Here is a 26240-nt window from a genome sequence, read left to right as displayed (position 1 = left end):
CAAATTCTTAGAAATGCACAACCTGCCAAGACTGAAACAGGAAGAAATAGAAACTATGAACAGACCAATCACAAGCACTGATATTGAAACTGTGATTAAAAATCTTCCAACAAACAAAAGCCCAGGACCAGATGGCTTCACAGGCGAATTCTATCAAACATTTAGAGAAGAGCTAACACCTATCCTTCAGAAACTCTTCCAAAATATAGCAGAGGGAGGAACACTCCCAAACTCCTTCTACGAGGCCACCATCACCTTGATAACAAAAGCAGACAAGGATGTCACAAAGAAAGAAAACTACAGGCCAATGTCACTGATGAACATAGATGCAAAAATCCTCAACAAAATACTAGCAAACAGAATCCAACAGCACATTAAAAGGATCACACACCATGACCAAGTGGGGTTTATTCCAGGAATGCAAGGATTCTTCAATATACACAAATCAATCAGTGTGATACACCATATTAACAAACTGAAGGAGAAAAAACATATGATCATCTCAATAGATACAGAGAAAGCTTTAGACAAAATTCAACACCGATTTATGATAAAAACCCTGCAGAAAGTAGGCATAGAGGGAACTTTCCTCAACATAATAAAGGCCATATATGACAAGCCCACAGCCAACATCATCTTCAATGGTGAAAAACTGAAAGCATTTCCACTTAGATCAGGAACAAGACAAGGTTGCCCACTCTCACCACTCTAATCCAAATAGTTTTGGAAGTTTTAGCCACAGCAATCAGAGAAGAAAAGGAAATAAAAGGAATGCAAATCGGAAAAGAAGAAGTAAAGTCACTGTTTGCAGATGACATGATAGTATACATAGAGAATCCTAAAGATGCTACCAGAAAACTACTAGAGCTAATCAATGAACTTGGTAAAGTAGCAGGATACAAAATTAATGAACAGAAATCTCTGGCATTCCTATACACTAATGATGAAAAATCTGAAAGTGAAATCAAGAAAACACTCCCATTTACCATTGCAACAAAAAGAATAAAATATCTAGGAATAAACCTACCTAAGGAGACAAAAGACCTGTATGCAGAAAATTATAAGACACTGATGAAAGAAATTAAAGATGCTACAAATAGGTGGAGAGATATACCATGTTCTTGGACTGGAAGAATCAACATTGTGAAAATGACTCTACTACCCAAAGCAATCTACAGATTCAATGCAATCCCTATCAAACTTACACTGGCATTTTTCACAGAACTAGAACAAAAAATTTCACAATTTGTATGGAAACACAAAAGGCTCCGAATAGCCAAAGCAATCTTGAGAAGAAAAAACGGAGCTGGAGGAATCAGGCTCCCTGACTTCAAACTATACTACAAAGCTACAGTAATCAAGACAGTATGGTACTGAAACAAAAACAGAAATATAGATCAATGGAACAGGATAGAAAGCCCAGAGATAAACCCACGCACATATGGTCACCTTATCTTTGATAAAGGAGGCAGGAATGTACAGTGGATAAAGGACAGCCTCTTCAATAAGTGGTGCTGGGAAAACTCAACAGGTACATGTAAAAGTATGAGATTAGATCACTCCCTAACACCATACACAAAAATAAGCTCAAAATGGATTAAAGACCTAAATGTAAGGCCAGATACTATAAAACTCTTAGAGGAAAACCTAGGCAGAACACTCTATGACATAAATCACAGCAAGATCCTTTTTGACCCACCTCCTAGAGAAACGGAAATAAAGACAAAACTAAACAAATGGGACCTAATGAAACTTCAAAGCTTTTGCACAGCAAAGGAAACCATAAACAAGACGAAAAGACAACCCTCAGAATGGGAGAAAATATTTGCAAGCGAAGCAACTGACAAAGGATTAATCTCCAAAATTCATAAGCAGCTCATGCAGCTCAATAACAAAAAAACAAAGAATCCAATCCAAAAATGGGCAGAAGACCTAAATAGACATTTCTCCAAAGAAGATATACAGACTGCCAACAAACACATGAAAGAATGCTCAACATCATTAAACATTAGAGAAATGCAAATCAAAACTACAATGAGATATCATCTCACACCAGTCAGAATGACCATCATCAAAAAATCTAGAAACAATAAATGCTGGAGAGGGTGTGGAGAAAAGGGAACACTCTTGCACTGCTGGTGGGAATGTGAATTGTTACAGCCACTATGGAGAACAGTATGGATGTTCCTTAAAAAACTACAAATAGAGCTACCATATGACCCAGCAATCCCACTACTGGGCATATACCTTGAGAAAACCACAATTCAAAAAGAGTCATGTACCAAAATGTTCATTGCAGCTCTATTTACGGTAGCCCAGAGATGGAAACAACCTAAGTGTCCATCATCGGATGAATGGATAAAGAAGATGTGGCACATATATACAATGGAATATTACTCAGCCATAAAAAGAAATGAAATTGAGCTATTTGTAATGAGGTGGATAGACCTAGAGTCTGTCATACAGAGTGAAGTAAGTCAGAAAGAGAAAGACAAATACCATATGCTAACACATATATATGGAATTTAAGAAAAAAAATGTCATGAAGAACCTAGGGGTAAGACAGGAATAAAGACACAGACCTACTAGAGAATGGACTTGAGGATACGGGGAGGGGGAAGGGTAAGCTGTGACAAAGCGAGAGAGAGGCATGGATATATATATACACTACCAAATGTAAGGTAGATAGCTAGTGGGAAGCAACTGCATAGCACAAGGAGATCAGCTCGGTGTTTTGTGACCACCTGGATGGGTGGGATAGGGAGGGTGGGAGGGAGGGAGATGCAAGAGGGAAGAGATATGGGAACATATGTATATGTATAATTGATTCCCTTTGTTATAAAGCAGAAAATAACACACCATTGTAAAGCAATTATACTCTAATAAAGATGTAAAAAAAAAAAGAAAGAAAATATATGAATATTTATCCTTTCCATTTTACTCTTTTAATCCGCAAATGAAAACAAAACAAGAACTTCATGGGGTAATCATCTTATGTATAATGTCTTTAGATATCATTCTTTATGTTTCTTCAATTTTCTGTTATTGTGACACAGACTCAGTAACAACCAGAGAGTTAAGAAATGATGAAGCAATGGGAAGAGGGTTTCTCATGGACTAGCTTCCTTTTTATTCAATCCCCTCTTTAAAAATCTGTTTGTATGTGGAATCTCATAGATGACATGATTGGAAGTAACTGATATTGTTGATGCTAGCATAACTCTTGTTGACTTAATAAGATAAAAATATGCAGTCAACAACCATTTTTCTAATAGCTTTGCAATGTTACAGGGGAGATATTCTGTTTATTAACTCAGATTTTTAAAATTAAATTTCATATAAGTGAAGGGAGAATATGCTATCATTCAGGTTCTGATTGACTTGATCACTAAGTTAAGACTTAACATATACCACTTTAGCCTTAGTTACCCTAATTTGGGGGTCCCCAACCCCCAGGCCATGGACAAGTACCAGTCTGTGGCCTGTTAGGAACCCGGCCACACAGTAGGAGGTGAGCTGCTAGTGAGCGAACAAAGCTTCATCTGTATTTACAGCCACCTCCCATCACTCACATTACTGCCTGAGCTCCACCTCCTCTCAGCATTATGGTGAATTGTATAATTATTTCATTATATATTACAATGTAATAATGATAGAAATAAAGTGCACAATAAATGTAATGTGTTTGAATCATCCTGAAACCATCCCCTGCCCCATCCATGAAAAAATTGTCTTCAACGAAACTGGTCCCTGGTGCCAAAAAGGTTGGGGACTGCTGCTCTAATTCATCACATCCAAGATACCTCTGATTGTAAGACACATCATTATTTTAAGAATAACTAAGAAAACATTGCCAATTAAACACAACACACCATCAATTGTAATATATATCTGGATTTCATAGATGTAAAATTATTTTTAAATGTGTACTTTGGAGCGTATATATCTATGCTTTCTTTCAATGCAATGTGGCTAAATGTAATGGGATTATATGAAGGTGGAGACAGGAAGATGTTCTTCCCCTTTGTTTCTGTGTAGGAAACCCTGTCATGTGTTCTTTCAGAAATGTTGAGAAAGCTACATTTCTCTGCAGGGATGTGTAAAGCAAGTGACCTGATTTCATAATGTACCTTCCTTTGAAAAAAATGGCCATAAATAAGACATTCTAAAAGTTGTAACCAGATCCCCAAAAGAAAAGTAGGGAATAGAAGTGGTCAAAAGTACTTTTCATTTGCTTTTCTACTATGAAACAGCAGCTGACACAGGTCCCCTTTGAGTATCATTTTTGTGTCTATTGGCTATCAGTTAAAATTATTCTTCAGTCTACAAAATATTATTATAAAGATTTGACATGAAAACTATTCTGTACCACATAGCTACTAACAAAAACAGTGACAGGAACAGAAGGTAGGTGCTGCTATATTACATTACAAAAAAAATGAATAAAGAAAAATCATGATGACAGATGTTTAGTTTTCTTAACATTTTCTATCTTGAGATATTCTTTCTGTGGATTTAACCATTTATTCACATACAGATACATACATACCCACACTTACATATTTCACTTGTACAGCCAACGTAAATTGCTTAATTGCAGCAAATGCTACCATGTGCATGTGACTATACCATTGAAGATCAAGTACACAGCCAGGGACAATGAATGCAAAAAGTACCGAACCAAAAGAGAATGAGGCCCTCTACTGTCATCTGAAATAGAAAATGCTTAGATATAATGGAGAATCAAAAATTATCTAAGGCAACAAAGCATGAGCTATAAGACAATTCAGAACCACTTTGATTATACATTATGCATGTAGATATATTTCATTTAATTGCATATTTTTAAGAATACTATTATATTCGCAGCATAGAAGTAAAGAATATGAAGTTGTAATGTTTTAACTTCACAGTAATTTTTTTTCCAGTAAATATTATTGCAAGGATAAATAAAAGCTTAGCTAATGTTACCTGTACAGTAAAGGCATAGGAGATGGCTTTGAAAAATACAGTTCAAGTAACAGCCTTTTCCCCGTGATTCACCCTCCCCACCTCATCTCAGTGGCACCTGTTTCCAAGTTTTATGATGCACTGAAACAGATATTCCAAAGACAGAGATGGAATTATGTCCCTGGTTACTCATTTGGTAAGAATATGAGAGTGAACAAATGAACTTTATATGTGGTCTTATGTGTCCTGGGTTTCACTGACATCAGAAATATAAGAGAACATTTTCTACTCTATCAAATATCTGGCAAAAAGATTAAAGACATACAGATATGATGCATCATCTGAATCTCAGGATAAATTCTGAATTGAGAAGAAGAAGACATACATTAGAATTGGTGAGATTAGGCATTCATTGAAATATTTCTGTCCAGACCCTGGAATATGATTTCTAAGCATGTGATTACTAAGGCAAAAATGTCTCCCTACAAACTCAAAGCAAACCACCAACTTAAATATGTAATGAATAAAAGGAAAACTGTGTTTTTGAGAATTGTTATACATAGTCATGAGGTTACATAATACTAAAAACCTTTGTATTGTAAAAACTTAGTATTAATTATTTTTGTAAATTGATAAATCATATTGGAAAAGTAGAAAATAACAATAATGATGATCATTATAGTAATAAATAAATAAAATTAGTTTTTCTTTAACACCACCCAGAGAAGAGATGTTTTTAATCTTGACAGGCGGTATATATACAGAAATATTTTGAGAAGAGAAGGGCAATACAACAACTTGCAATGACTTGACAGTTACAGCCCATAGGGAAGTCCACTCTCTTTGTTCTAGCTCTGTGCTCAGAAGCCACCTACTTTCTAATTACTCATGTTTTCTACTGAGGGCATTATTTATTTCTATAGACAACCAGTTCTGGTTACTAGCAAATTATCACAGATTTTTCTGATTTATCAGAGTGACTTTGGTAGGACAACTCTATCATGCTAGAACCCATATATCACTTGTAAAAAATATGTTTCTGATATTTATACATACAGGAAGAGACACTACTGTATGAGGCCCTACCATGGTGAAGCCATCTTATGAGGTGCAGACTAATAGAGCCACTTTTAATTTTACAGTCTGAATACCTATGCATATGTGGTCTCAGGCTTAGAATTTTCTGATATATTAGTTTATTCTTGATTTCTCTTGATAATATATAAATACCTGTTGTATTAATGAATGATTTAATTCAATCCATGAAGGTTCACTTTGCACCAACTAAGTGGGAATGAATTTAAGAGACATTTATGGTGATTAAACAGGTGAAGATGAAACGGAAGGAAGAGTGAAAGATATGACTTTATACTCTGAGTGGCTGTCTCACCTCCAGTGGCAGTAAAAACTCCTCTTGTAGGTAAATGAGGGGGTAGGGTGTGGGAGATGTATTTGAGTTGGAGTTCTAGGAATCCAGCCTGGACTCACCAGGGTCTCGTTTGTGGAACGAGACTCTTAAAAGTGGTATGTTTCTTATTGATTCATTGTATTATGAATAAAGCCTACTTGTCATATGTTTATTTTTGTCATATCGATATTGTTTGAGCTAGGGGAGTATCAAAACTTGTCCACTAGATAAAGGAATTTAGAATGTTAGGATGTTTTCATATATAATTTTTAGAATGATTTGATACTAAATTGGTAATTTAGGTACTAAACATTGGTAAAATGCATGTGATTAGTATTTTATACATTTTAAAATTTTATATTTTTCATTTCAGCAACTCTGAAAATTTGAATGTGTCATGATCAAGTATGACTTACTAATACAATACACCTTCCTTTACACTTTCCTCTCCCTAACTTTAATAGCCAAGTAAACTACCTCAAACCCTGGACATCATCATTGACCTCCCTCAAACCTAAAAATCTCTCAAGTACAATTCTTTTTTTATTTATTTTATTTTTTTTTAATTTATTTATTTTTGGCTGCGTTGGGTCTTCGTTGCTGCACACAGTCTTTCTCTAGTTGCAGCACATGGGCTTCTCATTGCGGTGGCTTCTCTTGTGGAGCATGGGCTCTAGGCGCATGGGCTTCAGTAGTTGCAGCATGCAGACTCAGTAGTTGTGGCTCATGGACTCTAGAGTGCAGGCTCAGTAGTTGTGGCACACGCACATAGCTGCTCCCCGGCATGTGGGATCTTCCCAGATCAGGGATCGAACTGGTGTCCCCTGCATTGGCAGGCAGATTCTTAACCACTGCACCACCAGGGAAGCCTCTACAATTCTTTTTCTCTATTTTATCTTCCTGAGGGAGATACTGATTCCTTATATCCTCTTTATGAATGTTAATGGCCAACCAATTTCTAATCCCTCAATCAACTTCCAGTGGAAGAGGTTATCCTATGAAACTCCAGGGAAATTCATCCAAAATAAAGCTGTTCGATGAGTCTAAAATAATCCAAGTAAAAAGCTCAGTCATTTTTGAATGATCTCTTGCTTTATGCTCTTCATGACTTATACTCTATACTAATATTCCTAATCACTGAGATACCTGAATGCATCTAGAAAAAGAGTTGCTATGATAAAAATGGAAATTACTCTCAGCAACTGTAAAGTGGTATGGTAAGTTGAGAGGAGCATTAGTTTTAAAATCAGAATACCTAGTTCTTCCTCTATAGCATGTTAGCTGTGAGGCCTGGTACAGGTATGCGGTTTTTTGGTAAGACAGATTAAGTGGTCCTAAGACAGCTCTGGAAAAGTTAGAAATATAATGCCTGTTACCTGTGACTCCAAATGTGAATAATAAATTGGTCTGGTGTCCCTAGAAATAGGTAACACTTCTGAGTGCAAAAGTAAATAAGTAAATAAAACACTCCCTTCCATACTTGGCACTATGGAAGAATGTTGAAAATATAAAGAGCATCAAATGATGAAGCAGCAGATAATTAGTCTGGCCAGCATGCCTACATGTCTTGGTCTAACCTTTCCCTGCAGAGTCTCATTTTCCCACCTACAAATTGATAACAGTCTATGTGATCTTTAAGGTTCTTTCAGCACCCATTTCCTTTGGGTACCATCTGAAATGAGGATGCATCCTTGGTTTCAACAATACTGAAGCAACCAGTAGCTCACAAGGGTAATTTTCTTGAATCCATAACGTACCACTTTCCTATGATATCTAAACATTTATTGATTCCTAGCCCCAGTGACTAACTCCTCTCCCCAGATCTTCCGTCAATCTAACGATTAAGTAATTTGATTTTGGTTTGATAGAAAAATACCCCACAACTCCAATTTATTTTTAATTCCTACAGCCCTTAGTGACTGGCAGTTCCAAATAAACAGTATTAATAAATCATCAGTCTGTAACTAAAGAGCCGGTTCTTTGAGGAACCTTTGCCAATTGCAGACTGTGGGAAGTCTCAGGGGAATATTTGTCATTCTCACAGTTACAATGGGCCATAAGAGCAGCCATATGAGACAGCTTGGCTAAGGACCAAGGAAAATGAAACATAAACTACATCAAAAATGACTTTATGAATTGATAACTGGTGCTTTTTTATTTGCAATAAACATATAAAAAGAGAAAAAAATTACTTAATGTCCTGGTTCCCTAATAGGCGTTTGATGGAGTGTAACAAAAGATGATTTGTTAATGTTATCTGAAAGAGAGATAAGCAGGAACTAAAAAGGGCAGGAAATTGAATGTGTTCTTCCCTCCCACCTCACCACCAGGTTTCAGATGAGTCTGGAAAGGTCATTCACATAATTATTACAGTAACTTGTTCAAGGCCTTTTGAGCACAGCTGATCTGATTTTGTGTTAATGGCTGCAAAAGCAAGATAAGGAACAGGTAAAGTAAAGGAAAAAAATCTGCCTGTAAGATTGTCATAGTAGATAAACTGATGTTGTTTTATAGCATATGGCTTTTTTATTACAGAACAACCCGAAGTTTGCCCTTGTGTAAGGGGTCATTTAAGCATCAGTGACAAAATTTTACTTCTTTGTTGTTGGTGGCCATGTGACGTATCTAGTGATCTTTCTGGGGTCTGCAAAAGGTCATATGGTGAAATGAAACCTGCCAGAAAACTGTAGCTAATATAAAGTGGTCTGAATTTTCAGGGCCAAGACATGTGAAAGGCATCTGGAGACTTCTGTCTGACCAAACCAAGGCAATAATATACATCCTGTTACAAATAATTGACCATATTTCTCATATCTGAATTCAATTCAGTAAACATATTCAATACTTGCTGCATATAAGAATACTCTAGGGATCCAAAAATTTAGCACAGTAGACAGATACACACACCTGGTCCAGTGGGGCAGGCTAACTAGTGAAATATGTGTGCTCATATGGTTCCAAAGAAAAGATATTGAATCTCGAGTAAAACAGGTGGGAATTAATAGAGAAGTGGCATTTGACCTAAACCTAAACCCTGAAGACTGAACAAGGATTGTGAGGGCAGGGTATTTTAGACTGAAGTATCCGAGTTGCAGTCCCACATAGGCAGGAAAGCATGTGGGCATAAGCCGCAGGAAAGCATGTGGGCATAAGATACAGGAAGGGGTGTCTGTGGTGGATTAAAAGATGAGTTTGAGGGGCTTCCCTGGTGGCGCAGTGGTTGAGAGTCCGCCTGCCAATGCAGGGGACACGGGTTTGTGCCCTGGTCTGGGAAGATCCAACATGCCATGGAGTAGCTAGGCCTGTGAGCCATGGTCACTGAGCCTGCGCATCCTGAGCCTGTGCTCCGCAACGGGAGAGGGAGAGGCCACAACAGTGAGAGGACCGCGTACCGCAAAAAAAAAAAAAAAAAAAAAAAAAAAGATGAGTTTGAAAATGTAAAGTGGAACTTGTGCTGGTTATTAAATTACCATCTCTCAGCTTCACTCTTCTTACTCTGCTTTGTGATACAAGGGCTAGGATTCTGGAAACCACATTTCTGCCCTGCCAAGAGGGGGGCACTGGAGAGAGGCTGCAAGGATAGAGGAGGGAGAAGGGACGTACTCATTGTTGCTCACTGTCTGCTTGAGAGTCCTGTGAATGGCATCTCAGTGGGGCATTCTTCCCAAAGCAGCAAAGGAACCAATTTGAGTTTTTCCAACACTTGTAGTTCGAGCTGCATCACACCGCCACCTTGGAAAACTTAGCACCAGCCACCTGGCTGGTGCTCACTCCTCAGAGGTCTGAGTCCCAGAGGAGTGCCTCCAAACTTCTAAATTTTAATGATTCCAAGTCTTCCTTTTTTTCCTTCTGCCTAAGAGATGGTAGCTACTTCTTGCACGTTTTAACTCTCCATATTTTAAAGTTCTTGTTTTGCTCTGTGTGACCTTGCTAACAATTTATATAGACTATTCTTAAACACCGAGTACCACCAGTTGAAAACATCACCAACTTTCTGGTTTTTCTTATTTACTGCATTTCTTTTTTAAAAAAAATGTTTTATTTTATATTGGAGTTTAGTTGATTTACAATGTTGTGTTAGTTTCAGGTGTACAGCAAAGTGATTCAGTTATACATATACATATATCTATTCTTTATCAGATTCTTTTCTCATATAGGTTATTACAGAATATTGAGTAGAGTTCCCTGTGCTATACAGTAGGTCCTTGTTGATTATCTATTTTATATATAGTAGTGTGTATATGTTAATCCCAAACTCCTAATTTATCCCTCCCCCCAACTTTCCCCTTTAGTAACTCTAAGTTTATTTTCTAAGTCTGTGGATCTGTTTCTGTTTTGTAAATAAGTTCATTTGTATCACTTTTTTAGATTCCACATATAAGTAATATCATAGGGTATTTGTCTTTCTCTGTCTGACTTACTTCAGTTAGTATGATAATCTCTAGGCATACCACATTCAGAGAGAGCCACTGAAATGAAATATTTATTAGGGTCCTAAGAGATTCCTTACTTGCATTGTCCTTTGACCTCTTACCTCTCATTTCCTTTCAAGAATTTTGTGTCCAGTGTTTAAAAGCCAACCTGGGAAATATCAAAGACACACTTTCTTCCCAAACTAAAGTCACTGAGCTGAATGTTAAGTAAAAAAAGGCAACACTCTTCCTTTCTGTTTCCTGCACATACCACCAACCACTTTAAAACGTTGCATAATAATGTAGTTGCAAAAAGGCAGCTAATTAAGTCTGCCTGACTCTAGCCTTCTACTCTTAATATTCAGCCCCAGTGGGTGGATGAGTGGCCAGCAAAAGAGAATGTTTAAAATGTTCATTTCCAACCTGACCCAGATCATTTCTCTCCTTTCAGAAAACATTACATCTAAATTATTAGAAGACAAATGGATCTTACTATATTATTACAGCAGTGTGGGGAGAAAAGCTTCTACTGCCTCTGTGGATAACCCATTTTCCCTCTAACAACTTTTTTCGAGAACTTCTACATTACACCCAATCTAATTCTGCTAGTTTAATCCCATAACATTGGAATTTCACCCTCTTCCCACTTTGTTGAAACTGGAGAACAGCTTGTGGGTGATCTCTTGATAATAATATTTTATATGTCTAAAACAGCCTTTTCTTCCAAAGTAATTAATCCACCTCCCCTTTTTTACACTTTGCTGTATGTCCCTTGCCTTTACACACCTTTGTTTCCTGATGGATCCTCGTTAAGCATTTCCCATTTTTCTGGGGAAATTATACTAGGTTGGCCAAAGAGTTCATTCAGTTTTTTCTGTAAGATGGCACTAGTAGCACTTAGTTGTCTTTAACTTCATTTGAAACAATTTTGTTAGATTGTATTGACAGCTATTATATCAGCATGCATTTAAAAAAAAAAAACATCAAAATTGGTGAATTTTAATATTGAAGATCGAAGAAAAAAGCAACATTTTAGGCATATTATGCTTCATTGTTTAAAGAAAGGTAAAAACGCAACTGAAAAGCAAAAATAAAAAATGTGCAGTGTATGCAGAAGGTGATGTGACTGATCGAACGTGTCAAAAGTGCTTTGCAAAGTTTTGTGCTGGAGATTTCTCGCTGGAGGATGCTCCACGGTCGGGTAGACAAGTTGAAGTTGATAGTGATCAAATTGAGACATTAATTGAGAACAATCAACATTATACCAATCAAACATTGAAAATCATTTGCACCATCCTGGTTACTTTAATTGCTTTGATGCTTGTGTTCCATATAAGTCAAGCAAAAAAAACTTTCTTGATGGTATCTCCACATGTGATTTTCTACTTAAATGTAATGAAAACGCTTTGTTTTTAAAACAAATTGTGACGGGCGATGAAAAGTGGATACTGTACAATAATGCAGAATGGAAGAGATCGCGGTGCAAGTGAAATGCACCACCACCAACCACACCAAAAGCTGGTCTTCATTCCAAAGAAGGTGATGTTGTGTATATGGTGGAATTGGAAGGAAATCCTCTGTTATGAGCTCTGTCTGGAAAACCAAATAATTAATTTAATTCCAACAAATACTGCTCCCAATTAGACCAACTGAAAGCAGCCCTTGATGAAAAGTGTCCGGAATTAGTCAACAGAAAACCCATAATCTTCCATCAGGATAACGCGAGACCATATGTTTATTTGATGACCAGGCAAAAACTGTTACAGCTTGGCTAGGAAGTTCTTATTCATCCACCGTATTCACCAGACATTGCAGCTTCGGATTTCCATTTATTTCGGTCTTTAAAAAATTCTCTTCCAGGGAAATTTCAATTCCCTGGAAGACTGTAAAAGGCACCTGGAAGAGTTCTTTGCTCAAAAAGGTAAAAAGTTTTGGGAAGGTGGTATTATGAAATTGCCTGAAAAATGGCAGAAGGTAGTGGAACAAAAGGGTGAATATTGTGTTCAACAAAGTTCTTGGTAAAAATGAAAAATGTGTCTTTTATTTTTACTTAAAAACCGAAGACATTTTTTGGCCAACCTATACCTTTGCAGAATTGACCGATACTAAACATAGCATGTGACAGTCACTTTATGCATTCTTTCTGTACTCAGTGTTGTGTAATTCTATTTCCTGAGAGATTTCTCAGGGTGTAACCAGCACACTCCTGTTGTATTCTTCTGCAGTAGCTGAAAGAGAAACCATTTGATTTTTTCTAAATTCAGATTTAATTTAGAGAGATTTATTTAGAAGAAAACTTTCAGCTTACAACTTTCCTGTTGACTTTTTATTTAACTTCAAATTTGGCAGGTTGCTGAACTTGTGTGATATTAAGACATAGTAAAATTTAATAACCTAAAATCACTTGCCTTCTGTTATTTTCCTTTAAGAATACAGAAAAAAATATCCATTCATATATTTTTAAATCATCTGGGCAACTATGACTGCATTAATTTACATCCTTTAAGTTACAAGAACTGAATGCCTTTAGGGACAGATTATACACAGAGGTAAATGTACTTTTCAAAAGGAGTAAAAAAAACAAACAAACATTTTGTGAGCAATGGAAGTATATTTTGACATGTGAAAATAAAGGCTATTATTTATTATCTGTTAATAAAGTGTTGATTGGATTAAGTAGACACAGTATTCTCTGAGTTCATTTATTCCTTCAACAAATATTTCCTGAGTGCTCTGTGCCAAGCACTGTGGTAGGCAATAGGAACATACAAGTAAAGAATGCAGTCATGACTCCTGCCCTCATGGAGCTTAAAACTTAACGATGGTGACTTGCTGGTTATTCTGTTTGCCTCCCTTGCCTGTCACGCTCCTCTTCCCCCAGACTCTCTGTCTTCTTTTCTGTACTGCCAACTGCATTCTCTGGGCTTGCAAGCTGGCTTCTGTTTGCCTTTAGCCATGAGAACCACCAGAGGCGATCAGAAGGCATGGGGAAAAAGTCAGGATATGAATTTCAATTTATGCCTTTACTAAACTCTTTTGAGCCATCGGAGTCTTTCCAACTGGATTCCTGACTGATACAGTGAATATATAAAATATATATATTTTTAATTTTATGTAGAGAAACACATATGTAAATATTTTAGAACTGTCTTAAGGGCTATGAAGAAACAAATACAAGTATTGAGATACAGTGTAATGGGTGTGAATTAAACAAAGTATTACAGATGAACTCTTAGAGGGTGATATTTAAGTTGAGGCCAGAGAATAAGTGGGAGCCAGCATAGAAAGAATGGGAAAGATGGTCCTGATGGAGGAAACAGCAAGTGCAAGGCCCATAAGATAGAAAAGAGCTTGACGTGCTCTGTGCCAGAATTTGGTTATGATATTCTATGAGGAACATTCGGTTAAACCATTCCATGTGGACAGACTGAGGGGACAAATCAGCTTGAGTGGCAAGGTGTGGATCAATATCTAGTGACAGATACTGAAGATTATGGACAGACAAATGTCTGCCAGAGAACCATGTACTTGTTAAAGTGGAAAGCAGCTCAGGTGAGCTGTGGGAATGAAGCAGATGCTCAGGTATTTATTTGAAATTGTGATCATGTTGGGATGCAATGATGATCTACTCCACATGATAAAGTGCTGTAAAGAAATTAACACATATAAAGATGTTATTTCTTTGATCTTATTTACTTTCATCAGAGTGGTAAGTTAGCCTTTAGGTACAGATAAATCTCTTCGTAACATGATTTTTTTTTTCATAATTGTGACACTTCACATAAAGAATATCAAATGGGCAGCAGAGACCTTCTTGAGAGGCTGTGTGTTTTGTTCATCTTCCTATTTATTTATTTATTTTCATGAGGGGAGAGGGAGTAGCAAAGAAGGAGTGGAGAAGTTGAAAAAAATAAAGTATTAAAAGAACTTAATTTGACAGTTGGATCCTACCTAGAATGAAAGGGACTTTAAGAATCAATTTAGTAAGCATATTTCAAGACTTACAAAAGCAAACACATCAAACTTATTAAATAAGCCCGCCTGGGGAAATTTTGCATATTGTTTTTTCTCCATGAATCTAGTTCTTTAATTTGTTTTATAGTATGCCCTCCTTTTGTTTGCGACTTTAGTGCAAATTCCGGCATTTAAGAATTATTTAACTGTAGGATATACTAAAACCTTTGACATCAAGCCAAATAATTATTTTTGCATTTTTCAGAATTGATCAGTTCACTTGGGACTTTTCAGGCATACTTGGTACCACAACATGGGCAAATGGTGAAAAACATTTCTTTTAAGATATTATTTAATCTCGTGCATTTATCTAATATATATGAGTCTGGAAATCTTCCTCAGATATCTGCCAAATAACTCCTGGATGAATTTTAAATTATTGAAATATGTTTCTACTTATAGGCATCTTTTGTTGGACCACTCAACACTTTTAATAGACCAGACAACAATTTATTTTGTTTTTAGTTTATTATGATCTTGCTCCTACTCAGATTTAAACAGAATTGCACATATATTATTTCAATCAATCCTAATATTAGAAAACATGGTGATTACTATTGTCATGCCCTAAACCTCCTCTTACTAGCTGAATTTTTCATATTTATTAATATTTTTCTCACCCATAGACTACACCTACTTCAACACATTTATAGAGCATGTTTTATCTCCAAGTACTTTATAGTTATGCTGTGGGAGTTAGCTCACCACGACTGAGGTTGAATGATTAGTAACTCTGATAGAGATGCATTTATGCAAATTATAATTACAGAGTCTAGAAAGGACTCTGAGGTCTTATCACCCTAAAAAAACCCCAAAACTACAACACTCTATTTAAAATAAATCATAATACTCTAATCAAATATAATCAAAATCTCACTCCTGTTCCTATGCCCAATATTTATACTGTAAACATCATTGACAAGTGATTATATATTGTGAGATTTAAAACCTCAGAAGTAGAATCATTAATCACAGCAGGCATTAGAGTTTCATGTAAATCATCTTTCTGATTTGGGGAATGATTGCATGTTATACATATTGACAGCTGGTGCTATCATGTTATCATTATTTCAGGAGAGACTGAAGTAATCAATTGCATCAGTGTAATTATTTTTTTTTAAAAAAAAAAAAAAAAGATTTTTATACTCTTGTCTTATTATATCTTGTCAGGGATAGCACCTTATCCCCTTTTTATTTCATTTCATTTTATTTCATCATTGCTGAAGGAAATTTAAGAATGATACTGAAATTTTAAGACAAGTAAGCAAAGAGATGTAAAGCTCTTCTTTTATTTAAAGACTTTTCCTTTATGTTAAAATAGCAAAACTATACACATTATTGTTCATAGAAATAACAAGAAAGATGATAATTTGTTACTTCATCAATTCCCATTTGCCCTTCTTTTAAAAAATGAATAACCACCAAGGAGCTTCAAGGTTTCATTCAAGGAAAATAAAACCTAGCAAAATAAGTGATCCAAAAATAAGATATGTCACATCTTAATAAACAATTGTGTCTAATTTTAGAAGGATATGTACTTACTTGCCAAGTGCAAAGCATTCCATCTTAACAGTTGTTCCCTTAGCAGCTGTAACTGTGAAAGGGAAATGGACCTCAATTTTCGGCTCATATTCTCCCATCACACCTGGGAAATAAAGAATAGTCTTTAAACATTAAATGAATGTCACAATTTCTCTCCAGTCCTGTAGATTGGAAAGCACTGTGTTGTCCATATCTGTTTGAAGACTGCTAAACTTTCGATGTACTGAAATAAGAAGTACTCATAGACTGAATCATTATGATGAAATCTTAATCTTCCCTTAAGGATTGGATTGCATGTATATTCAATACCATTTAAAGTAATAATTATTGAAACTACTAATCAACATTGGTAGTTTAGCTACTGATTATATTTCAGAGGAAATAAATAACTATGAACAAATCCTATGGTAAATAATGGTGTTGATTTTTTTTTTTTAATAAGTAAATGTCTCAGAACTTTCTTCGTCATTTTCAGATAAATCAATGCTTATTTGTTAAGTCAACATATATTTATTGAATATCTATAATATGCATGCAGTTTGCTAGGCATTGTGGGAGTTATAAAGATAAATCAGCCATGGATTGTGCCCTCAAGCACTCAACAAGTGTATTCTTAAAGAAACAGCATATACTCAAGGATGGGAGAAGAGCTATATATCAAAATCACTGTAATGTAAGATAGGAAGGGATGAGTGCTCTGCCCTGAATGAGGTATCCCTAAAGCATTATGTGCATTTGAGGGAATTATAAGAATAGTTAGAATTTGTATAAGTGAGAGAAAGGAGAAAGTAAATGGAACTGCAGGAACAAAGACAAAGAGATAGGAAACCACCAGAAATAGGAATATTAGTTTTTCTGGCTTCTTGGTATGTGAAGGGAAATCATACTAGGAAAATTTGGAAATATAAATGGACTCCAAAAAATAGAGGACCTTGGGCTTCCCTGGTGGCGCAGTGGTTGAGAGTCCGCTTGCCAATTCAGGGGACACGGGTTCGTGCCCCGGTCTGGGAAGATCCCACATGCCATGGAGCGGCTAGGCTCTTGAGCCATGACCGCTGAGCCTGCGCATCCGGAGCCTGTGCTCCGCAACGGGAGAGGCCACAACAGTGAGAGGCCTGCGTACAGCAAAAAAAAAAAAAAAAAAGGACCTTGATTATCAGAGCAAGACATTCAAATTTTAATCTGTAAGTAATTTGGAGCATTTGGAATTTCGAATAGGAAACTGACATTTTGTTGAGATGTATATACTGGAATTGGAGCAGAGACCAGTAAATCAATTATATTATTTCAATAATGCAAGTTAGAAATAATGAAAACTTAGACTTGAATTATACATCAAAAAAAGAGAAGAGGTATTAGAATGAGAAAAAAAAACAAGAAAGACTTGAACTTTGCACATAATAGGGGTACTGGAGATAAGGTTGTGGGCCTCATCAATAACAACAGTAAGATTTCCAGCTTGGGAGAGGGGTGGGTGATGTAAGTGAAAGAAAAGTGTGCAGCTATGGTGGGAAACTTGATAATTTCTATTTTGGGAGTATTGTCTTTGATACCTATAAGATATTTAGAATGCAGTGAGAGGATGAACCTGGAGATGAGTTCTGAACAGGTGATATATGCTTAATATCATCACTCACAGGTGGCAGTTAAAGCCATGAGATTGCAGAGGGCTTTCACCTATCAAAAAAACAATACACTATAACTGAGTCATTTGGCTGTATGGCAGAAATTAGCAGAACATTGTAAATCAACTATACTTCAACTTAAAAAAATCATACACTAGTGATGCCTGGTGAATTCCAGTGCTTGTGTCCTCAGGCAGCCCTGGAGCTAATTTCCCCCAGAAAATAATTTTTTAGCAGATCCCTATGTGTAAAGTACCACAGAGGACACAATTGTGATTGAGCACAGATGCTTCTCTGAGGACCTTGTGTGTGTGTTTTGGGGGATGTCTCTGTATAAGGGTATATGTGCACATAGAGATCTGCGTATGTGTATAGCTCTATGTGTAATTCCTTGGTGTGTGTGTATGGTATCAGGAGGGAGAGAGGAGGAAGAAACCCAGACAGAGGAAGAAGTAAATGTCATAAGATATGAAGGCAAGATGCACTGGGCATGCAAAGGGAGAAATGGTTACCTTTGGCAAAGAAAACCCTTATGTGTTCATTTATTATTATTATTTTTATTTTAAATTTTGATTTGAGATGGTCTTTGAAGGAATAAAGAATGTAGACAACTTTAGATGGAAAATGTTTAAGTTCACTGAGGACAAGAATATTATCTTTGCTTTGTTGTTGTTGTTTTCTTTCCCTAGTTTTTTTGCAAAGCAATCATAAAGAAAATATTACTGATGTTTTCATCAGAGATTGGGCTTGTGTACACTGGCTCTGCTCATGACTAGCCTACAGCACCTCTGACAGGTCAGTGACCTCTGTGTCTCATTTTCTAATCTGAAAACTGAGGAAATAGAAGAAAACTACCATTAATGTAATACCCTGCTCTGTCAGGCTAACTCCCTTGATTCCTTCCAAGCCTAATGTTCGCTGAGCACCAAGTTCCTGATACACAGCAAGTGAATTGAGAGGTTAGTACTACAGTAATACTCAAAACAGATGTTTAAGCACTTCTCTATCTCTTTCTCAATATTGTTTTCCTCTTCTACTTCTTTTTTCCTATATCCTTCTGCCCCATCCATATATTTTCCAACTTCCTTTCTCTTTTATATATATATATATTTCCTGTATATCTCCTGAATGACAGTATTTGTCCTGCTAGTGTTGCCTGGCTGAGTGTATCCAATGATGACGAGTTTATCTTTAATGCTGTCTTACTTGGAAGCCCTCATATAAGGACTTCTAGGCATCCTGTTCAGTGGCTACCTTGACTGCCCACCTGAAGCAGTCCCTGAAGTCAGCTTCTGATCGCCTCATCCACTCTTAACATTGATTCTGTAGTATTCGTGTTCCTGTCTGCCTGTTAACCTGATGATTTAATAATACATGATTTATTGTGATGCTTATTAAGCTTAAGCTTATTAAACTCAATGCCTTACTTGCATAGGTCCCTGTGAGTGCTGGCAGTTGTTGAGTTCTGTAGAATGTTGTAGAAAGGCAGTGAAAGTCAGGCTGAATTTAGAAAATATTTCTATATAATTATTTCTAGTAAATTGTTTAAAGACATCTCAGAAGAAAAGAATCAGAATCTTCAAACTCCAGTAATTTTTTTTGATTATTTTTTTCCTAACCTAACTAAAAATTCCCTTTAGAATCCACTTTTATATTAATACTTTTGTATTCTTTATATTAAAGAAAGTCCAATAATTGTACAAAATTTTAAGCCCTTCAAAACCTGGATCTGCCTCAAAAGAATACCAAGATATTACTGATATTAGGGGCCAATAGGAGTCAGACCCATGTCTTCTCTCAAATTCCCTTCCAGATAATATTTGTGAGTTGCAAAGAAGACATTCTTTTATAGCTTTAATTCTTAAGGATGATTCAAAGGAAAGGCATTCCTGGTAGGGTTTTGGGAAGTAATTTTTGCCCATGTAGTGGCTTCTGGTGCTACTTAAATGATTCCTTTATATCCAAAGACACTGTTAAGCCTCACTCCAGGGCCAAAGAGGTTTGCTAATATCTGAACTGGATACTAAAAATAAAATTAAAAGGTTTAAGTACAAGGCTTCAAATTATATTACCTAATTTGAACTACACTGTAAGTAATAACTAGTTCTTTTAAATTTTACTCTCATAGTGGTGATATAAGGACAGATTAGAAAGCTCCTTAGGTATGTCTTGTTCTTTAAACACATGATTACATTCAGGGATTAAGTTTTGCTTTGTCTTTCATGGGATAATTATGTTACAGCTAAAGTTCAGTTTAGCTTAGAGAGGGCAGACAGCAAGCAGAAGAACTACAATCCTGCAGCCTGTGGAACAAAAACCACATTCACAGAAAGATAGACAACATGAAAAGGAAGAGGACTGTGTATCAGATGAAGGAACAAGATAAAACCACAGAAAAACAACTAAATGAAGTGGAGAGAGGCAACCATCCAGAAAAATAGTTCAGAATAATGACAGTCAATATGATCCAGGACCTCAGAAAAAGAATGGAGGCAAAGATTGGGAAGATGCAATAAATGTTTAACAAAGACCTAGAAGAATTAAAGAACAAACACCTAGAAGAATTAAAGAAGAAACAAACAGAGAAGAACAATACAATAACTGAAATGAAAAATACACTAGAAGGAATCTTTAGCAGAATAATTGAGGCAGAAAAATGGATAAGTGACCTGGAAGACAGAATGGTGGAATTCAATGCTGTAGAACAGAATAAAGAAGGAAAAGAAATGAAGACAGCCTAAGAGACCTCTGGGACAACATTAAATGTACCAACATTCACATTATAGGGGTCCCAGAAGGAGAAGAGAAGAGAAAGGACCTGAGATAATATTTGAAGAGATTATAGATGAAAACTTCCCTAACATGTGAGGGGAAATAGCCACCCAAGTCCAGGAAACTCAGAGAGTCCAAGACAGGATAAACCCAAAGAGAAACATGCTGAGACACATAGTAATCAAATTGACAAAAATTAAAGGCAAAGAAAAATTATTAAAAGCATCAAGGGAAAACCAACAAATAATATACAAGGGAAATCTCATAAGGTTAACAGCTGATTTCTCAGCAGAAACTCTACAAGCCAGAAGGGAGTGGCACAATATATTTAAAGTGATGAAAGAGAATAACCTACAACCAAGATTACTCTACCCAGCAAGGATCTCATTCAGATTTGATGGAGAAATCAAAAGCTTTACAGACAAGCAAAAGCTAGGGAATTCAGCACCACCAAACCAGCTCTAAAACAAATGCTAAAGGAACTTCTCTAAGTGGGAAACACAAGGGAAGAAAAGGACCTACAAAAACAAACCCAAAACAATTCAGAAAATGGTCATAGGAACATACATATCAATAATTACCTTAAACATGAATGGATTAAATACTCCAACCAAAAGACACAGGCTTGCTGAATGGATACAAAAACAAGACCCATGTATATGTTGTCTACAAGAGACCCACTTCAGACCTAGGGAAACATACAGACTGAAAGTAAGGGGATGGAAAAAGATATTCCATGTAAATGGAAATCAAAAGAAAGCCAGAGTAGCAATACTCATATCAGATAAAATAGACTTTAAAATAAAGAATGTTACAAGAGACAAAGAAGAACACTACATAATGATCAAGGGATCAAGCCAAGAAGAAGATATAACAATTATAAACATATATGCACCCAACATAGGAGCACCTCAATACATAAGGCAAATGCTAACAGCTATAAAAGAGGAAATACACAGTAACACAATAATAGTGGGGGAATTTAGCCCATCACTTATATGAATGGGCAGATCATCCAGACAGGATATTAATAAGGTAACACAAGCTTTAAGTGACACAATAAACCAGATAGATTTAATTGTTATTTGTAGGACATTCCATCCAAAAACAGCAGATTACAGTGACTTCTCAAGTGCACATGGAATATTCTCCAGGATAGATCACACCTTGGGTCACAAATCAAGCCTCAGTAAATTTAAGAAAATTAAAATCATATCTAACATCTTTTCCAACAACAATGCTATGGGGTTAGAAATTAATTACAAGGAAAAAAAAGTAAAAAACACAAATACATGGAGGCTAAACTATACATTACTAAATAACAAAAAGATAACTGAAGAAATCAAAGAGGAAATAAAAAAAAAATACCTAGAGACAAATAACAATGAAAACATGAAGATCCAAAACATATGGAATGCAACAAAAGCAGTTCTAAGAGGGAAGTTTATAGCAATAAAATCCTACCTCAAGAAACAAGAAAAATCTCAAATAAACAATCTAACCTTACATCTAAAGGAACTAGAGAAAGAAGAAAAAAAAAACAAACCCAGATTTAGCAGAAGGAAAGAAATAAAGATCACAGCAGAAATAAATGAAACAGAAACAAAGAAAACAGTAGCAAAGATCAATAAAACTAATATCTCCTTCTTTGAGAAGATAAACAAAATTGATAAACCTTTAGCCAGACTCATCAAGAAAAAGAGAGATAGGACTCAAATCAATAAAATTAGAAACAAAAATGGAGAAGTTGCAGTGGAAACTGCAGAACTACAAAGCATCATAAGAGACTAATACAAGCAACTCTATGCCAATAAAATTGACAACCTGGAAGAAATGGACAAATTCTTAGATAGGTATAACCTTCCAAGACTGAAAGAGGAAGAAATAGAAAATGTGAACAGACCGATCACAATTAATGAAATTGAAACTGTGATTAAAAATGTTCCAACAAACAAAAGTCTAGGACCAGATGGCTTTACAGGTGAATTCTATCAAACATTTAGAGAAGAGCTAAAACCTATCCTTCTCAAATTCTTCCAAAAAATTGCAGAGTAAGGAACACTCCCAAACTCATTCTACAAGGCCACCATTATCCTGATACCAAAACCAGACAAAGATACTACAAAAAAAGAAAATTGCCAACCACTATCACTGATGAACATAGATGCAGACATTCTGAACAAAATACTAGCAAACAGAATCCAACAACATATTAAAAGGATCATACACCATGATCAAGAGGGATTTATCTCAGAAAAGCAAGGATACTTCAATATATGCAAATCAATCAACATCATACACCGTATTAACAAATTGAAGAATGAAAACCATATGATCATCTCAATAGAAGCAGGAAAAGCTTTGATAAAATTCAACACCCATTTATGATAAAAACTCTCCAGAAAATAGGCATAGAGAAACCTACCTCAAAATAATAAAGGCCATATATGACAAACCCACATTCAGCATCATTCTCAATGATGAAAAATTGAAAGCATTTCCTCTAAGATCAAGAAGAAGACAAGGATGTTCACTCTTGCCACTATAATTTGACATAGTCTTGGAAGTCATAGCCATGGCAATCAGAGAAGAAAAAGAAATAAAAGGAATCCAAATTGGAAAAGAAGTAAAACTGTTACTGTTTGCAGATGACATGGTACTCTACATAGAGAATCCTGAATATGCCACCAGAAAAATACTAGAGCTAATCAATGAATTTGGTAAATTAGCAGGATACAAAATTAATGCACAGAAATCACTTGCATTCCTATACACTAACAACAAATGATCAGAAAGAGAAATTAATGAAACAATCCCACTCACCACTGCAGAAAAAAGAATAAAATACCAAGGATTAAACCTACCTATGGAGGTAAAAGACCTGTACTCAGAAAACTATAACACATTGATGAAAGAAATCAAAGAAGACATAAACAGATGGAGAGATATAGCATGTTCTTGGATTGGAAGAATCAATATTGTGAAAATAACTGTACTACCCAAAGCAATCTACAGATTTAATGCAATCCCTATCAAATTACCAATGGCATTTTTTACAGAACAAGAACAAAAACTCTTAAAATTTGTATGGAGACATGAAAGACCCTGAATAGCCAAAGCAATTTTGAGGGGGAAAAATGGAGCTGGAGGAATCATATTCCCTGACTTCAGACTATACTACAAAGCTACAGCAATCAAGACAATATGGTACTGGCACAAAAACAGAAATATTGATCAGTGGAACAGGGTAGAAAGCTCAGAGATAAACCCATGCACCTATGGTCACCTAATCTGTGACAGAGAAGGCAAGAATATACAATGGAGAAAAGACAGTCTCTTCAGTAAGTGGTGCTGGGAAAACTGGACAGCTACATGTAAAAGAATGAAATTAGAATACTCCCTAACATCATGCATAAAAATAAACTCAAATTGATTAAAGACCTAAACTGAGGTCCAGACACTCTAAAACTCTTTGAGGAAAACATAGGAAGAACACTCTTTGACATAAAGCACAGGAAGATCTGTTTTGACCCACCTCCTAGAGTAATGGAAATAAAAACAAAAATAAACAAATGGGACCTAATGAAACTTCAAAGGTTTTGCACAGCAAAGGAAACTATAAACAATATGAAATGACATCCCTCAGAATGGGAGAAAATATTTGCAAATGAAGCAACGGACAAAAGATTAATCTCCAAAATATATAAACAGCTCAAGCAGCTCAATATTAAAGAAACAAACAACCCAATCCAAAAACTGGCAGAAGACCTAAATAGACATTTCTCCAAAGAAGATATATAGATGGCCAAGAGGCACAGAAAAAGCTGCTCAAAATCACTTATTATTATAGTAATGCAAATCAAAACTACAATGAGGTATCACCTCACACCTGTTAGAATGGGCATTATCAGAAAATCTACAAATAACAAATGCTGGAGAGGGTGTGGAGAAAAGGGAACCCTCTTGCACTGTTGGTGGGAATGTAAATTGATACAGCTACTATGGAGAGCAGTATGGAGGTTCCTTAAAAAAACTAAAAGTAGAATTACCATATGACCCAGCAATCCCACTACTGGGCATATCCCCAGAGAAAACCATATGCATCCCAATAGTCACTGCAGCACTATTTACAATAGGCAGGTCATGGAAGTAACCTAGATGCCCATCAACAGATGAATTAATAAAGAAGTTGTGGTACATATATACAATGGCATATTACTCAGCCATAAAAAGGAATGAAATTGGGTCATTTGTAGAGATATGGATGGACCTAGAGACTGTCATACAGAGTGAAGTAAGTCAGAAAGAAAAAGAAATATCGTATATTAATGCATACATTGGAATCTAGAAAAATGGTACAGATGAACAGATTTGCAAGGCCTAAATATAGACACAGATGTAGAGAACAAATGTATGGACACCAAGCGGGGAAAGTGGAGGTGGGGGTGGTGGTGGTGGGATGAATTGGGAAATTGGCATCGACATTTATACTTAATATGTATAAAATAGATAAGTAAAAAAAAAAAAAAAAAGAGGCCCAACAGAGTCCGTTTGCCCCTTGTGCCATGTCTGCAATGCAGAAGAGGGCCTTCCCCAGACATGCTGATACCTTGATCCTGGACTCCATCTCCCACAACTATGAAAAATAAATTTCTGTTTATTAGGAAAAATGAATAAATAAATAAAACCTATCATTTGGATCTGTGATAAGATAAAAGAAAATTTAATAAAATGTGGTATGTAGAAAAAAATAATGTTTACTTTAGTTTATATAATTTACCTCTTTCTTTCAAAGATGAAAGGGCTGAGTCAAAGAGGTCAAGTAACTGGTTCAAAGTCCTATTGAAAGCTGTTAGTGGAAATAGGGCAAAATAGGTGTTTTCTCACCTTAAGTTTCCAGTTATTTTCTTGACATCACTCTGTTGAGGAATTTCAATCACAGAGTGTAAGAGTACAGGCATATCACATGTACTATTTCAATCATTAACTGCCTGCCATGGATATTTGGTTTATTTCAGCTGTAATTTTTAATATCTCAAGTCATATACAGCTTAGCTCATAATTTCTTTTTCTCTGGTATTATTTGATGGTGAAAGGAAAGGGAAATAGTCTTATAAGACACATAGGTAAAGATCAAAATATTAGGCTTATCTCTTCAATCAAGGTAGCTCTTTTATTTTTTGATCACTCCAGTATTAAGCTAAATATGCTCAACAGACACTATACTGTGTCTTCATCTCCTTCCCCACACCTGTTTCTTCTGGCTTAATTGGCTGCCCTACTTTGGAATTACATGCCAGTAGAAGATGACCTCAAATTACTCTAATTCCTAATAAAGAGAAGCCTTCCATCTGAGAGCACATTACTCTCCCATGTCTTCATGGTTGTTGCTTTTCTTATTTATTCCAATTACTTACAAAGAGCTAGGGTGCTTTTCCCTAAGTAGAATGCAATTTAGAGCAGTGTTTCTCCAAGTGCATTGGCAGAATAAAGAGCCAATGACTTCAGAATAATCTG

At 35.9% G+C, this 26240-nt stretch overlaps 1 protein-coding gene across 3 annotated transcripts in view; it reads right to left on the bottom strand.

The window, feature by feature from the left end:
* Window positions 1-26240, bottom strand: part of CNTN5 (contactin 5) — a 1387157-nt gene that overhangs the window by 332279 nt on the left and 1028638 nt on the right. For all 3 annotated transcript variants that reach the window (XM_067750786.1, XM_067750785.1, XM_067750787.1), the window contains one exon: window positions 16327-16429. In XM_067750786.1, coding sequence (XP_067606887.1) covers window positions 16327-16429 — 103 coding nt within the window. The remainder of the gene's footprint in view (window positions 1-16326; window positions 16430-26240) is intronic.

The sequence above is a fragment of the Pseudorca crassidens genome, chromosome 9, assembly GCF_039906515.1.
Source record: "Pseudorca crassidens isolate mPseCra1 chromosome 9, mPseCra1.hap1, whole genome shotgun sequence".
NCBI classification, from domain to species: Eukaryota; Metazoa; Chordata; class Mammalia; order Artiodactyla; family Delphinidae; genus Pseudorca; species Pseudorca crassidens.
Note: the sequence above shows the minus strand (reverse complement) of the source record. Positions and strands in the feature narration are given on the sequence as shown.